The sequence below is a fragment of the Lontra canadensis genome, unplaced genomic scaffold, assembly GCF_010015895.1.
Source record: "Lontra canadensis isolate GAN:19392208 unplaced genomic scaffold, GSC_riverotter_1.0 scaffold23, whole genome shotgun sequence".
In the NCBI taxonomy this organism is placed as follows: Eukaryota; Metazoa; Chordata; class Mammalia; order Carnivora; family Mustelidae; genus Lontra; species Lontra canadensis.
In genome coordinates, this window is record NW_022631017.1 from 5,189,390 (window position 1) to 5,205,737 (window position 16,348).

Here is a 16,348-nt window from a genome sequence, read left to right on the forward strand (position 1 = left end):
TTTTAAGTAAATAGGGGTGGTGTATGTGATTTTTACAAAGGAAGCCTGTGAGGGAATGAAAGCGACCTGACACACTCGGAGGACTGGCAGACCAGAGCTAGAACACCTGCGCTAGGCCCTCAGAACAAAACACGGGCCTAACACAGAGATCTCTAGGTTTAACCCTAACAGGACAGACTAGGGAAATGGAAGCGCAAGAGCATCGGAGCGTGAAGCCTATAACCTCACACTTCCTGCTCACCACTGCGGCTGCGCACACGCCGTTCCGGAAGCGGAAGTGCACAAGAGGTCACCGTTTGTTTTTCAAGATGGCGGCCCTCAATGTGCTCGTGTACACCTGTAGACGGCTGCTCCGGGGGCTCCTTGCTGGCCCGATCGCAACCAGCTGGGCGCGGCTTCCAGCTCGCGGGTTCAGGGAAGGTGAGTCCTGGGTTCCGGCTACCTCCCAAGGCTGAGGAAGAGAACAGTGGAGGTTGCTTTCTCCAGCCCGTATGCTCCCCTCCCTCCCTTTCCTTCGCGCGGTTCTGAAACGCGGTAGAGGCTAGCGCGCCGGGGGTGCTTGAAAGCACTTTCCAGACCTTGGTTAGTATCTTGACGCTCGGGAGTGTTCTCACTGGTGGGGGCGGGGAAGGATGGGGAAGCCCTGCTTAGTTAGCAGGAGCAGGAAGAAACCTGTCCCGGGATTCAGAAAGCTTTCGGTAGAGGTATCCCCACGGACCATGAGGACCGTGTAGCTATCCTCCCCAGGGCCTCCGTTTCTAGTTTCTCAAAATGCTGTGCTCTGATGGCGGCTTTTTCTGCCCGTGCCGCTAGTCTCCCAGAGAGATAGAAGCTAAGGTGAAGCAGCGATAGATGCTGGATAGTGTTTCATTAGTCATAAGCCTGGAAAGGCAGCCTGATTCTAGCCTTGAACTGGGAGCTTACTGAAGGCCAAGTACTGTACTTCTGACTGTCAGAGGATCCTGGAAAAAGAGAAAATACAGCCCTTTTCCTGAGAAGTAAGGTTCTAATGAGGTGACATGCATACGCTCTAATAAATGCAAGTGAGGTATTTACATGATTAACTACAGGGAGATTTGGTTACCAGAAACAGAAACCCAATTGGAAGTTTTAATGAGGGGAATGTGTCTTGAACAGGCTTATAAGAGGATGAAATCTGGCAAGGAGTGAAAAGTTATGTCAGGACATAGCCTTCCTTTGTGCAGTGCTAGAAGCCAAAAGAGATGAGTGATGTGCAAAAGTGACATCGGTATGTTTTTAAGATTCTGGCATAGTATTGCCCAACGTATCCTTTAAAGCTGAGAGGTGCCAAGAGGAGAAGAATGATCATTGTTGTCAGAGGGAGCAGAAAAGTCCAAAAAGAAGAACCTAATGAGGAGTCCTTTGGATTTGTCTCAGAAAGAAAGCTGTTTTAGCTCTCAAACAGCAGTGGCAGACAGGGCTCCTGGCATGCCCAGCCACAACCAGCTGGACTTGGCCTCCATCCAGAAGATACAGGGGAAGTGAGGTCTGGGTCCCAGCTTGGGGAAATCAAAGAGGTATTTCATGAAGAAATGGAAATAGGTATGTTGGAAGAATTTAGATGGAATCTAGTGTATACTAGAAAGTGTACACTAGAATCTAGTGTATACTAGAAAGAACAACAAAATCGAGATACTGCCTGGTTAATATTAGATAAACTAATCCACTAATAAAGATACCAAAAAAAAAAAAATCATGCTGATAATAGGAAGGACATGGTAAGATGGTTCATCTGTACCTTGCTGCAAAATAAGCATATACCTATAACATTTTTGAGGGTCTCTACGAAGTGTCAGGCTCCAATAGCTGTAATTTACATATCCATTGTGAAATTCAGAGCTGAAAACAATTCTTCGCTATGTTCCCAGAGGATGGGCAAGAGGAATAGTTTTTTGTCTGTTTGTTTTCAAAAGAGTATTTGAGGTTAGAACTTTTTCAGTTAGAGATTTTGTAAAATGATGGACTCTATAATCAGATAGGTCTTGGAACCTCTCTCCATAAGTACCTGGGTTGGTAACTTTTCTGTTACTTGCTGTCAGACCTAAAAGCTAAATAATTGAATTGATGGGATCTTACGTGGAGGCACTACTGTATTCTTTATTCTGCTTGAGAACCACCTGTCTTCAGAGCCTTTAAATGAAAAAAACTTTGTCTTAATATACTACCTGCTATGTGTAAGGTTTAAAATATTCCATATATAGTTAATTTTGACTGGTCCCGGCTGGTATATTTGACACCCAAACAGTATTGTACACACAGAATTTGAAGTTGTGGGCAGGAAGCTGGGTTTTTTGCTGAAAATATTCAAGCATCCTACTTTTCAGGGTATCAAGTAGTATTACTTAATTTTAGTCAGATGATGAGCACCCAGCATTCTGTGCCCTTTTTTTTTTTTTTTAAGATTTTATTTATTTATTTGGGAGAGAGAATGGGAGGGAGAAAGAGAGAGAGAGCATGAGAAGAGGGAGAAGCAGACTTCCTGCCAAGCAGGAAGCCCGATGCGGGACTCAATCTTGGGACTCCAGGAACACTACCTAAGCCAAAGGCAGTCACCCAACCAACTGAGCCACCCAGGTGCCCCGCATTCTGTGCTCTTGCCCGTAGAGACTCTTAGGCTAAAGCAGTGGTTCTCCGTTTGGGGGCAGTTTTGTCCCTGCGAACATTTGGAAATGTCTAGAAGCATTTTTGTTGTCACAGGTGGAACTCCTGGCATCTGGTGGGTAGAGGCCCAGGGATGTGTGCAAGATGCCTACCCCACCCCCCCATCAAAGGACCACCTGGCCTGAAATGCCAGTTATGCTGCTGTTGAGAAAGCCTAGTCAAAAGTTCAATCAGAGGGACACACAAAGGCAAGGAGAGGTGCAGGCAGACAAAAATGGAAATCATGGTTTAGTCTGTGCCTGTTGCATGCACTGTGCTAGGCTTTCCACATACATCTATTCCATATTCTCAACAATCTTTAAAGACGGATATTATTGACATTTTTTCCGCATGAGGAAATCTGGCCTAGAGGTGTTCAGTAGCCACCCGGGATCACCTGCCAATAAATGGTGGCATCAGAAGCAGATGCAGATCAGAAGCAGAAGACTGCTGTGGTGCTCCAAGGGAGGGCTGCTCTGTGGTTCTCCCACCTGAAAGATCTCCTCAGTTCACTGGCTGAAGTCCATGTAGTGCTTTTTATGGGAAAGATTGTGTTAGATCTCATTCCTGCCTTATCGCTCTTGGGAAGGAAATGTATTTAAAACAGAAACACATGTGACTCTCTGAATTAACAGGAATCATCCATCAGAAGCTAGCGCAGAGCATGTTGAAATGAGTAAAGGCTTTTCCAGTTAGCTGAAGGGCTTTCTGGAGGACCTCACATTTCAGACAAGGATGAGCCTGACAGGATGGGCAGCCCTGTAGCTAAAAGCTTTGAGAGGGGAGTGTGTGAGTTGGGGTTTTAAAGACTAAAAGGGACATAGTCCAGAGGAACCTTCTAGTGGAAAAAGCCCGGTGAAGCCTAGTGCAGAGGGAGATTCCCTCAGAGGTCCAGGGAAAAGAACGGGGTAGGTGATGAGAGACTCAGAGAACTTGTAGTAGAATTGAAGATGAGCACAAGGGGAGTAGGGAAGGAGTTTGAAAAAAGTAGTCAAGGGCCAGAAGAGCAGTCACTGGTCCCAAACAGATACTCCACTCCTTGGCCTCTCCCCCAGGACTTGTGAGTGCTACCCTTTAGCCATCAGTGGCTCCATTCTGTCCTACTCTGCTTGGGACTTGGTTTGCATGGATCTTTTCCAAGAAGGACTTGGTCTCTGGGCACTCCTGCAGCAGCTCCCTCCACATCGTTCATGGGTCCCCCCTTCCCCTTCCCAAAACAGTTGGGTCTTCATACTGCTGCAGTTCACCGAGTCTGTGTTTGTGTGACCATCGAGGTCTTTCTGCGTTCACTGCAGTCTCCCCCCAGCACTGTGTGCCCTAGACTGTTACAGTTCAGTCGTCCTGGACCCCATCCTAAGTGAGTATTTACTGAAGTACTCAGAGGGCCTCTTTACGAGGCATGGAATTTTATTGTAGTGAAGTTCCCATACTTGGTTTCGTTCCCTTTTCTCCTCTAGGGCAGAGACTGTCTTCCTGTTCTGTTGCAGCTCTCCACAGTGTGGGACCAGGCTGTGCTCTCCCTGGGTGCTCAGCAAACATGCTGCCTCACGTGGGATGGATTATTTGACGTGTGCGAGAGAAGTGCCCGTCGTAGAAAATTTGCCCCTAACTCTACCCCAGAAACTCCAGTTTCATGTCTTTCCTTCGTCTACTTCATAATAGCTGTATCTCAGAACACTAGAGCGATTCTCCCTTTTTCTAAACCAGGTGTGTGGTACTACCTAAATGTCTTAGTACAGTTTTTCATGGTTACTCCCGTCTTGAGTGGTGAGGAGGCCAGGGGCAAAATGGATCTCAGGTTCTGTTTGGTTTTGATCTATTTTTGTATGCACACTGAAAGCAATACTATTTTGATTACTATCTCCTGTTTTCAGAGGCTTAAAATCTAGGGGTTTCTCGAGGTTCCAGCCAGGCCTCCTGAGACACTGCCCTGATCACTCTCAGTCTTGTTCTCAGGTCCTTCTTTCTGGCTTGACAGATTGTCTCTAGTAGGTGAGCATCTGCCTGTTGTTTTACCCACGGGCGGGCGTGGGGAAAGATGAATCACTGGCTCAGCGTTGCTGTGTGGGGAGCTAGCGAAAAGTGGAGCTGGCCACAGGCTTTGATCTCTTTTCCAGGGGCCAGTGGGATGACTTCAGGGTTTGGTTCTTTGCCGGGAGTGATGTGTGTTTTGTTAGATTTGTTTACCTCATGGTTAGGACCCAAGTGCCTCCACGGAGAGGGGAACCACATGTTTATCCGCTTTGTGTTTCGGGCCTTCATTCTCCTGCTGGCTAGGGGGGTACCAGGAATGTGTCTCGTCTTTTGTTCCCTCCCCGGATTCTTAGAAACTTTGCCCTCACCTGTTGATGCTTACTTGGTTGCCTTCCATCCCTCTCCCAGGTTGGGTTTTTGCAAAGTTCCTGGGGTGCCCAGAAGTCCTGCTGAGCCGGGGCTCTACCCGCTTCTGCGCCCCCGTGTTGGTACACTGACATATCCTGGGACCATGGCCCCGCAGCTGTGCTGGCCTCCTGACTGAGCACCAGGCTGAGTCTCACCCACATCCCGTTCAGGCTGGTCTCTGTTCCGAACAAGTAGATCCGTGTGTGAGGTGACGCATTTTCTTTTACAGGGAGAGAACTAGTTTGTCTTTGAATTGATTAGTTAACTGCAGTGTTCTGGAGAAAGCCTCAGGGCCTTTCTGGCCTTCGTGGCTCCTTTGTGTATATCTGGACTTGGAACACTGAGGGGCTCTCAGGTTGGTTGTTTGGAGTAATGAGGCTTTATGAATGGCCTTGCCCAGAAAACAAATGGGGGACAATTCCAGGCAGTCTGTGTCCAATTAGGTGTTGGTCGCAGAGCTCAGTGATCACAGATGCTGCTGAGGGCCTCCGGTTGGGTTCGAATTGCCTCACTTTTTTCTTAGATATTCATTCTCTTTCTCTCTTTTTGCTGTTTATTTTTCATTGCAAAAGCAGTACATGTTATTTTTAAAACCCAGGCAGGCATAAAGAACAAAAGAAAAATCACGTACTGCCACCACTGGGAGGAAACCAGCGTTACCATTTAGGTGCACAGTTCTGATTGTGTGTGTGCTCATGAGCGTGTTTCCAGGAAAAGGTCCGTAACTTTCACTGGATTCTGAACACTAAGGACCTTAGGCTCCTTCTTAAAGAAGACTTCTCTAGAGAACGAGAGCAAGCATGGAGGGGAGGGGCAGAAGGAAAGAGAAACCCAAGCCGATTCCCCACCACTGGGAGTGAGGCGCAGGCGTGGTCTCACAATCCTGAGATAATGACCTGAGCCAAAACCGAGAGAGTCCAAAGCTCTACTGACAGAGCCACCCAGGTCCCCACCCTCCCCCAACCTTTGACTCTTTCTAAGCTGTACTACTTCTTTCCTCGGCTGAAGCTGAGTAAAACTAATTGTGGGAGCCCGGCTGCTATTTCAGTACAGTGCTGGTATGCTGGTATGCTGGTATGAGACAAGTTCACCACCGGCTCTGCAGACCCGAGTTTTCCGTCTCAGTGATTAGCAGTCAGAAGTGACCAGTATTTCGTGGTCTTGGTGCGAGCTAGCATTGACAGCCTCTGCTGCGTGCCGGTTCCCACACTGACCGCAGCGGTTCCCCTCTCTCTGAAGAAACTAGAGAACAAGGGGGGACTCTCTAAGAACTTTGTTTGATTACATTTTCCAAGCATGTGCCATTGGCTTGGTTCTTCCTTGGAATATTCTTGAAGTTGTCATTCTTCCTCCTGGTTGAGTAAGCTGGGATATACATACAGCCTGAGGGATGTGTGCGACTTTACTATCCTGCCCTTGAGGCCTCTCCTGGGTAGGGCGCTGAGGGAGCCCCCCTCTGTTTGTAGTTGCCCTGCTTTCCTGAAAACTAGCCCGGGCCAACGTCTGCAGGCCCCTGTCTGCCACCCCTGTCACCACTCGCTCCCAGGGACAGAGCTCAGTGCAACCCTGCAGGGAAGGTGTGGAGAATGGCTGAGGATTTAACCCTCACAGCTTCCTCTCAGAGCTTTAGCACGGCTTCCCTGGCCAACTTGTGCAAGTGAGCTTGTCTTACCCCTTATCTGGCCTGGGGCCTCCAGAGCACAGTCCTGATTCAGGCATGTGTCGGAGACTGCACGTTGTTCAGGGTCAGAAGCTATGTTTGTCTGGTTCTCGTCATGAAAGGACACATGCAATAGGTACTTCTGAAGGTCTTTTAGATGCTTCTGCCCCCACCCAGCCCAACTCTGAGGTCATTACTGCCAGCGACGGGAGGGCCGGATCTTACCAATTCCCTTGGTTTAGGACCAGGATGAATCTGAATCTCGGCTTAGAAAGGAAAACAGTGTGCAGACCCTTAATCCCAGAGAGATGGTATTACCTGGGCATCTGGGCTTGCCCCGACCCAGCCTCGAGGGCAGAGAGCCTTGACACTCGGAGATGAACCCTGCACGCTTTCTTTCCCAGGTGGGGACCGTGGGAGAGTGCTGACCGAAGGCTCTGATTTTCTGCATTTGTAGAATTTGAGCTGTTATTTGAAACTCCCTGTTCCTTATTAAATGGCTGACCTGATTTTTCCCCTTTATCTCTGTAGTGGTGGAGATCCAAGAAGGCAAGACAACTATAGTAAGTATCATCGAATTGGCCACTTACAACCTCTTTAACGCTTGGAGCTGCCTGGGAGGGGGGAGGGAGGAAGGGAGGCCAGCCCAAACTGGACTCCTGGCGTCAGGGGCAGCTCCCTCTGTCACCATAAATCCAGAGTCTTAACGTTTTTCAAGCTGTGCTGTCATGTGGTTGAATCAGGAACAATCATTGTGCCTGGACTGAGGCATCCATTGTTGGATCAAAGTGGCCTTTCGTATGATAAGGTCTCAGAGGTCTTTGCTGATACGTCCTTTGCTGGGGATGAATCAGTTTTCCAAAGGGGAAGCCAAGGCAGTGGTGAGAGTAGAGAGCCCAAGGAGGTTGACCCATGGCCAGAAGCCTGGATCTCAGCTCCTTTCTTGCCTGCCTAGAAAGACCAGGCTACTCCTTAAGGGATACCATTAAAAGGTGACACTCTCTGGGCCCTGGGCTTACTAGCCAGCACCCCAGCTTGTCTGTTGGTTAAAAAGCTAGAACAATTCACTCCCCCTTTTCCCTGGTCAGGCCCATCTCACCTCCCTTTCCTGGGGAGTCACGGGGCCTAGATTATCCTATAATCCCTAAAAAACAACGTTTTCACACGGCCTTCCATGCTTGCAAGTAATCTCAGCCACTCCACAGAGCTCCCAGAAGCCTCCATAACTTCCATGTCAGCCAGGGGTTTAACCCCTCTGGCAGCCAGCCAAGCTTGGTCCTTCCCAAAGCAGTCTTATCCCCAGGATGAGCCCTTAGGGTTTTCTCTTTGGGTCTTCCCCAGAGTACTCCTCAGCCTTTTCACTGCTTAGCCTCAAAACAGTTCTTTTTAGGGGGCCCCCATCCCCTTTGGGCTCCTCTTTTGGTTCCCTTATTCAAAGCCAAAACAAGCATTCACCCGAGGAACTCCATGCTGGGGGAGAGAAATAGATCTGGCTTTTGAGTATGGAGTATTTCTCATGTGGGGCATCAATCTGCTATTTACAAAATGAACATGGAGACGTCATGGCACCGTAAGACCCACTGGGAGGAGGGAAGCCCATCCGTGCCTCCGTGAAGAGCCACCACCGCAGCTAATTGGGCATTGCTCACTTTCTGGGGTCTCACTTTTTTCATCTGTAACATAAGGTCATAAATTCTCCCTCACGAGGTCTTAGGGGTACAATGAGGTGATACGTTTGAGCCGTTATTAGCACAGAGCCAGGCACAGGGGAGTCAATAAATGTTCACCCTGCCCCCTGCCAAGCCCACCATAACCCCCTCCCAAGACCCAGCATGCACCTCCACATTTTCCCTAGTGCACGTCTCCGTTTCTGGCATGGCTGCAGTGGCCTTGGCAGAAAGTCAGGTAGCAATGCCCTGCACAGCCCGCTTTCCCTTTTCCCAGTTTCTGCCCCAGGAGACAGTATTGCTTCCCTCCCAAAGCCTCAGACCTCTCCCTACTTCCCTCTCATAATCCACGGCCTCAATCAGCAAGGCTTTCTGCACTCCCCCTCTTGTAATTAGAGCTGCCTCCCAGATCGTTGGCTTATGGCACTTGGTAGTTCCAAGGCTGTGTCACAGGATACAGCAGCAGTGGCAGAGGTCACTGCAAACGTGGCCTCAGCAGGATTTGAAAGGTGACATCCAAAATGATAAAAGCAAGGAGGCGGGCAGGGGAATAGATCTTCCCATGTGTGTTTCGAAAAGAGAGAGGAAGGCAGCAAGAGTGCGCATGGTCCCCGCTTGTAAAGGCACAGAGCAGGCTCTCTGCCTTGGCGCTGGTGGCATTTGGGGCTGGCTAGGACTTTGTCATGGGGGTTGTCCTGGACCTGGCAGCATGGTTACCAGCTTCCCGGCTAGATGTCCCGAGCACCCCAGGCCCCAGCTGTGACAGTCAGAAATGTCTCCAACATTGTCCAGTGTCCCCCGGGGCACCTGGTTGAGAACGGCCAGCAGACTTGCCTCTGTTGGATGAAGCTGAAGGGCAGTTTCCTCTGAGAAGGATACAATGTGTGGGGTGGGAGGGAGACTTCTTTTAACTATGTACCCCTGCACAGTTTGAAACTTTTTACCGTGTGCGTGTATCACTTTTTCCCAGAGCGGGAAGCGTAATGTTCTGGTGTTTTGTTTCAGTGAAGAAAAGGTAGCATTCGGCTGACAGAACAAACCCCTCCCTCTTGCCCCCAGCATTGTCTACTGGCGGCGAGTCTCGTGTGCCACCAGATCACATCTCCATGGCCCACTGAGGTCCAGTATGCAGCAGCTGCAGAACCAGCGCCACTGCTGAGGTGGAAAGACCTATTAGCTACTCTCACGAGGCCCCCAGAGAGGAGCTTCCCTGGCATCTCACCATTTGGGGGGGTTGCTCAAGGATCTGAGGCTCCACATGCCCTCTCCTTCACTGGCTCTCTTTCTCTTCCTCCTAGATTGAAGGCCGGTTAACAGGGACTCCCAAGGAAAGCCCAAACCCCCCTAACCCCTCTGGCCAATGCCCCATCTGCCGGTGGAACCTGAAGCACAAGTATGGCTACGAGGTGAGCTGAGCTGTGCGCAGACCCCAGCTCTGCTTGCCATGGGGGCCGCGGTCGCTGGTTCGCTTCAGCGGCAGCCCCAGCGCCAGCCACTGCTGCATCTCGTTTTGCTGCCAAAGACGGTGGCTCTCAACCCTGGCTGCCCCAGGGAGCTTTACGATCATACTCGGGCCCCACCCGCAGACGTGGACTGCATTTGGTCTGGGTGGAGCCTGGCCATGGTTAGTTTTGAAAGCTCCCCAGGTGATTCTACAGTGTCATCAGGGTTGAAGAGTCACTAATTTAGGTCATGGGCTGGTTGCATGCAGTTCAGACCACCAGGGCCCTGTAACCATGTGTGTTCCCAACAGATGGAATCAGGCTCTGGATTTGACTTTCCTCCTCTTTTAGGGAGGGTGTATTCAGGGAGTCCTCACTGTGATCTGGGGACACATTACTGTCTCCATCTGTACTGGAGCTGCAGAGACCCCTGGTGGCTCCAGCTCCTCGAGAGCCATTCTCTCCACGGAAAGATGATGTGCTGAATAAGAACAGGTGACCCCCACTGCATGCAGGCTCCGGGTCAGGCCCTGGGCTGTGCCAGGCCTTCCTTCGCTTGGTTTTCACAATAGCCCTATGAAGTAGTTCCTTTTTTTTGTCCTTGGTTTCCAGACAAGGAACTTCGAGGCATGGAAAGGTTGATGAACTTGCCTCAGGTCCCCCAGGTAGTATCAGAGCCAGACCATAAACTGGGGTACTAAACCCAGGCGGAGCCTACTATCCTGACGACCACTGGCCATCGTTTCTAGAAACAGGGTGGTCTTGGGGGCAGGACGCAGCCCTGGAGAAATCCATACTTGTCTTTCAGGGTTCCGTTGGTGACATTAAGCACCCTATTTTTAGGTTTCAGGTGATGCAGGCTCTGGGCCAATTTGACCTGCAAGTTGTTGCTGTACCGCTCCGTGCAATGGGATGGCTAAGGGCATGGATCCCGGTCAGGTGGTGAGAGCAGGAGAGGCCACATGCCCATGGGATCGGAACAGAATGACCCAACTAATCTCCAGGGCTGGGAGCCTTGGCTCCGGGCCACCTAGCGGGGAGGGGGGCGCTCCTTCCACTCCGCTCCCGGCCCTTCTGCTTATGGCCGCCCAGAGTAATAGGAAACCTGCAGACCACAGAGCAGTGTTCACAGCTTCTTGTAACGTAGAAGGTAGTGGGGTCCTGGTTGTACTTAGAATCTCAGCTGAAGATGGGGCAGTGAAGTCCACACCTGCCTAACCACCGTGGGGCACTCTTTCTACCAGCCGTTTCCAGGAAATGGACTTGGCTCTGTTTATCCAGCAGACGAAATCCAATCCCCTCCGAGGTAAAGGCTAAAGTTGTTTTCCTTTTACCCCTTCCCACTCAGGACACCATTAGCCTGAGCCCCACAAAGCTGTCAGCTTGCTTGGCAGCCTCCGGTGGGGGGCTGGGGCTGCGGGCCCAGTTTATTGGTCCTGGATAATCCAGTCCAAGTTCTTTTCACCAGATTCTCAAGATTACAGGGGTTGGAATTGGGGGCCCGGGTCCCTCAGGAGCTGTCCAGTGATTAAAACAAATCTGCGGCTATACAGCGAGGCGCCTGCCAGGGCAGCAGATCGGTTTGTGGGACAGACCTGGTGAAGTCGGGCACGGCAGGCCCCTCGGTGGGCAGGCCCCCATCTCCTCGGAGAAGCAGTGGCTTTTATTAACCCCCTCAGCCACCCAATGAAAGGTGGAGGGGGAAGTGGTCTCTTGGTTTGATTTTGACTGTTTCTCCTTGTGTCCTTGCCTTGTCCAAAGTAGTCTGATGGTCCAAAGGAAGCCCAAGAATCCATTCACATCTGGCCACAGGGGCCTTCAGAGATGTGGCTCTTTAACTTCACCACCGATCCTTTCCCCCCCAGCTCTTGTGCTGCCTTGCGCTTGTAGGGGAACTGAGCTGGCGGGTCTGTGTGTGCGTGTTCCGGCCTGTAGCCTATAGGCTGTGGGGGTAGAGACGTTCTGGTTTCTCCCCCTTGAGTGGAAATCTATGACACACCTCTACCTCACCCAAGGAGACTAACAGACCTTTCATTACCCGGAGAGATGCTGCCTGGGCTCCAAAGAGGAATACTTCTTGAGGAGTGTCTGTTCTCTAATCTCTCAGAGATTCTCATGGAGGTGATGGAAGCCCCTGGGGTTGGGAAATCTTACCAACTTGGGATTGCAGTTGTGTTAGGGTAAAGGCAGACCAGTATGCAAAGGCTTTATGTGGAGGGGGTGGTCTCTGGTGGGTTCCCCAGGGGGGGCATCAGCCCCTTCGGGTTCTGGGGTAGGACGGCCTCCGGTGTAGTCCGCAAGGCCCTGGTGCTCCGTACTCAGCGCCTGCCGGCTGGCTGGCTACAGCTTTCCGTTTCGCCTAGGATGTTCTGCTGCTCAGTCAGTTCATCCGGCCCTGCGGGGGCTTGCTACCTCGGAGGATCACAGGCCTGTGCCTGGAAGAGCACCGCAAGATTGAGGAGTGTGTGAAGATGGCACACCGAGCAGGTAGAAGGCCCTCTCGGGGCAAAGAGGCGGGCAGAGGGCTCTGGGTGCCATCCCCCCATCCCACCCCTTGCCGGCTGCCCCCTGGGCCAGCCCCTCTTGGAAGAGATAGGGACATCCAGAGGCTTTGCTGAACTCACCCCCCAGTGCCAACCTCCCACGTGCCCTTGGGCTTTCCTTCCTGCCCCGAGAACTGCAGAGGGAGCTGCAGGACCATCCCACATGTGCTCTCGTCTCCACTCAGGTCTGTTCCCAAATCACAGGCCTCGGCTTCCTGAAGGATTTGTTCCGAAGAGCAAACCCCAACTCAACCGGTAAGCAAAGCCGGGCGTGACCCCCCGGAGCACCTTGCAGGCCCTCGGCTCTCACTGCTCTGTCCACGGGGGATGCCATTTCCTGGAGGTCATCCCACAGCTCAGGAAGGCTAGAGTGCTCCCTTGGCTGTCTATTCCATCCCTCCTCGTGTGAGCATCCACCCCCTTCAGCCCCAGCACTGCTGCGGGGGATCCTGGGTACACTTCTGTGGCCTCCCCTGCTGGCCTCGGCCTTGCTTCTCTTCCCATCCCAGCTGGGCACCTCGCACAGGGGCAGGGAGGGTAAGAAGGTCTGCCGGTTGGGCATTAGAATGTGCTAATCCCCTGTTTATGACATCATACTGGGTTGCTATAGGAATGTCAGAGCACTTCTACAAACTTCTCAGTATCCCAGCACTGGGGTTATTAAAGGGCAGAGTGAGGCCTGAGAAAGGGGAGGGCTCTTTGGGGTGCAGCCACTGTGTATCGCTGTGCCCGTTGTGCACTGTGGAACTTCAGCCTCCATGTCGCTCCCTAGGGTCATGCAGTTAACCTGGATAGTTGCCCAGGGCAGACTGGGAGGTTCTGGGCTTTTGTAGAACAGAGGAACACCCCCAGACCCTGGAATCAGCCAGTCTGCCTTCCAGCTGAGGCAGTGGGGCCCCCTCTGGTGTAGGAGCAGATTCCGGTCTCGCCCTCAAAACAGCCATTCTATGATGACCTCTCCCCTTTCTCTGACACGACTACACTCACATCCTCCCAGATCTGCAGTAGCCCCTGCCTGAGAGTAGATCCAGGTCTAGGAAATCGATTCTGGTCTTTTCTTTTTGTTTGCCCTCTCAGCGCCCCTCCCTCTTCAGTCTGTCCAGCTGCTACTGTAAGTGCTCTCTGGAGGAGACCAAAGATGGTTGAAGCAAAGCAAGACACCCATCCACAGCCAGCCTCCAAGGCTGATCCCCAACAGAATGCAGCTGCGGAGGGTGGGAGGCCAGGTGACTTCAGCTCCGGGTGGCTGGACTGGGGGCGCGCAGGGCCAGAGCTGGGTCTTCACTGACACCTTGGCAGTGCCCTGGCCTCATGCCCATCTCCACCTGTGCCTCCCACATGGCTAGCTGGGCCAGCCACCAGCAGCCCTGGTGGGGCAAGACATATTAACCTCTTCCTGTCTTTCCCACTTATGCTCTGGACCATTTGGGAGTTGAGCCCACCCTCCTGTCTGACTTGTAAAGAGACAGCAGCCTGCCTAAGGACACAATCCATCCTGCCCTCAGGCCTTTGAAGCAAGGCCAGGCTCCCTCCCATATATCCGGTGTCCTTTAACGTGACACAGGATTGATGATGTGTGGGGGCTCTTGGGTTGCAAAAGGCCACTCTAGGGGGAGGGGGAGTCCTGGCTAGGAGGAGCGTGATTCTCTTGCAACAAGGGACTTGATGATTCCATCCAGAGGGCCTTGAGCTGCCTCGGACTGGCCCAGGCCCTGCTGGGCCCTAAGGAGCCACACTTCCTCCTCCTGCCCCTTCAGGAGATGTATGAAGGAACCTTGGTTTTTCCTAGAGCTGGAATGTTCCCCAGAGAGCTAACTGGAGGCCACTCAGGCCACGTAGCTGCGCTGCCGCCGCCCCCACCCCCCCCAAGCCATCAGCAGCTATTCCATGTGGCACAGGCATCAGGCCCGGGGCTAGCTGAAGCCCAGCATCCCTCCACTTTCTCCAGGGCAGGGGAAAATGGCTTGAAGGCAGCAGCTCTGGACAAGCTGGTCAGCCTCAGGCCCTCCCGGGGTCCATAATCTCATTGCACATTCCTTTTAGGGAGCCTGCTCCCACACTCCCATTTCTTACTCCCCACTCCCTCTGAAAACGGAGATGCTGACTCCAGGACCTGCCAGGTGTTCCCCTCCCTTCACCGTTACGCTTCTGTTGTCCCAGCACCACCAACCAGAGAAAAGCCAGCCGTAGGCCCCACCCAGTGCACAGAGGCCTTCCTGCTGGGGGCATTGACATTGATGTTACATGTAGAGAATCGTGTGTCCATCCCACCTCCCCACCGCTGCTGTCCACATCACACTTGGAGTGTAGGGCAGCACTTCCCACAGCTTTTTACTTTGTTCAGAGCTGTTCCCTTTGCACAGGGCTAAGAGCAGGAAACCAAGGTCCAGGGAAGGGGAGCTCAGTTGAAATGTGTGAATTAGTAGTCTTTTTTTTTTTTTTTTTTTTTTTCAGTTTTATCTAAAAATTCTCAACCAAGGTGTTTAATTTTTTAAATGATAAAATTTTTCATGTGAGGGTCTCTAGCAGCAGCTGGGTTGAACCCCAGCCTAGAGTGGAGGCCGGGAAGGAGCCTGGCTTTGCCATGGCTGAGCTTTCAGGACGAAGGGTGGGCCTCTCTGGACTGGATCCAAGTTTCATTCTGGATGGAGTAAACCCCAGTCACAGCCGGCATGAGCCACTTTTCCGGGAACTGTCAGGGCCCTGGCCATCCCCAAAGGAGGCCAAAGGACTGTGGGCGGCAGCCATCTTTCCCCATCCCCCTCCTGCTTACGTGAACCTTCCCGGGCTAGGTCTGTGCCACAGGCCCTCACCCTTGGCTCCCATTATGAGGGTGAGGGGCAGGGGTCCTGCATCAGTGATGGCCATCCAGGGGAGCTCCTGGAAGGCTGGAGTGTCAGAGTGAGCCAAGTAGGGAAGAGGGAAGGATCTCTCCAGGCCTTACGGATCTCTCCAGGCCTTACATCAGCCTCTCCTCTCCCCATGACTGAGGCCAGAGAGGAATGATCTGCTTTCTGGACAGCCTCTTTCTCCGCCTCCTCCCCCAGCAAGTATACACACAAAAATTGACAACTCATAAAGATCAAGGGAGCGCATGGCCCTGGGCTGCCTGACCCTGGCCACACACGCTTGCAGCAGCAGGAGCCCAGCCCATCTGTTTACGGCACACTTAGCCGTTGCTCCCAGGAAAAGTCCCTGCTCCACGAGAAGGGAAACTGGTGAAAGGCTTTGGCCCAAGGAGACATGACCCACCGTCCCAGCTCCAGCATGGGCCCCCATCTCTCCCAGCCACATCACTGCTCTCCCTCCACAGGTACCTGACCCGCTGGTCTCCCCGCTCTGTCAAGCCCATCTATAATAAAGGCCACCGCTGGAACAAAGTGCGTATGGCTGTGGGGTCACCCCTCCTGAAAGACAACGTCTCCTACTCAGGAAGGCCTCTGGTGTTATATCACTGACTGGGCTCCCTGCAAACGTGACCAGAGCTCCCACACTCCGGCCCTGTCGCACCACGGCAGCCCAGCTCCTCCGGCAGGCGTGGCAGACGCAGGAGGCAGTGGGACCGACTTCAGAGCCCTCAGCCTGCCTGACAGCAGCACTGGGAAGGTGGTTGGGTCCCTGAGCAGCAGCTGTGGTCTCATGACTGCCTTGGGCAGCGCCTGGTGCTGGTGCATAGGAGCTCTCCCCAAAAGAATGTCATAAACCAGGTTCATGGACTCTGCCGCTGTGTGTGTACTTACTGCCTGAGAAGTGCAGGGGGCTTGAGCCCATTTCTAGCCACTTCTTGAGCACTGAGTCACTTAGCTTGTGATAGGCCGCATGAATGCCACCAGAGGAAGTTTCCGAGCCAGGTGGGTTCCCATGCCCTGTGTTGACAGCCGTCAGCCCTTGGCTCGAGGGCTGTGAGGAGGTGAGTTGGGTTGCCTTCCTCAGAGGACTCCCAGCCATCCCCTCCTCCCCCAGCCCTTTCCACCCACTGCCATCTCTCTCAGG

General features: G+C 52.5%; 1 protein-coding gene across 2 annotated transcripts; it reads left to right on the forward strand.

The window, feature by feature from the left end:
• The first annotated feature begins 277 nt into the window (after nt 1-277).
• Nucleotides 278-16,076, forward strand: MRPS18A (mitochondrial ribosomal protein S18A). 2 transcript variants are annotated; one of them, XM_032862074.1, is made up of 6 exons: nt 278-420; nt 7,235-7,266; nt 9,669-9,776; nt 12,176-12,299; nt 12,541-12,610; nt 15,669-16,076. In XM_032862074.1, exons 1-6 carry the CDS (start codon nt 309-311, stop codon nt 15,811-15,813), a joined length of 591 nt encoding a protein of 196 aa, XP_032717965.1. In that variant the 5' UTR covers nt 278-308; the 3' UTR covers nt 15,814-16,076. The 2 variants fall into 2 exon arrangements, with proteins under 2 accessions (XP_032717965.1, XP_032717966.1); XM_032862075.1 differs by lacking the exon at nt 12,541-12,610 and having other exon boundaries at nt 15,669-15,731.
• Nucleotides 16,077-16,348: the final 272 nt, after the last annotated feature.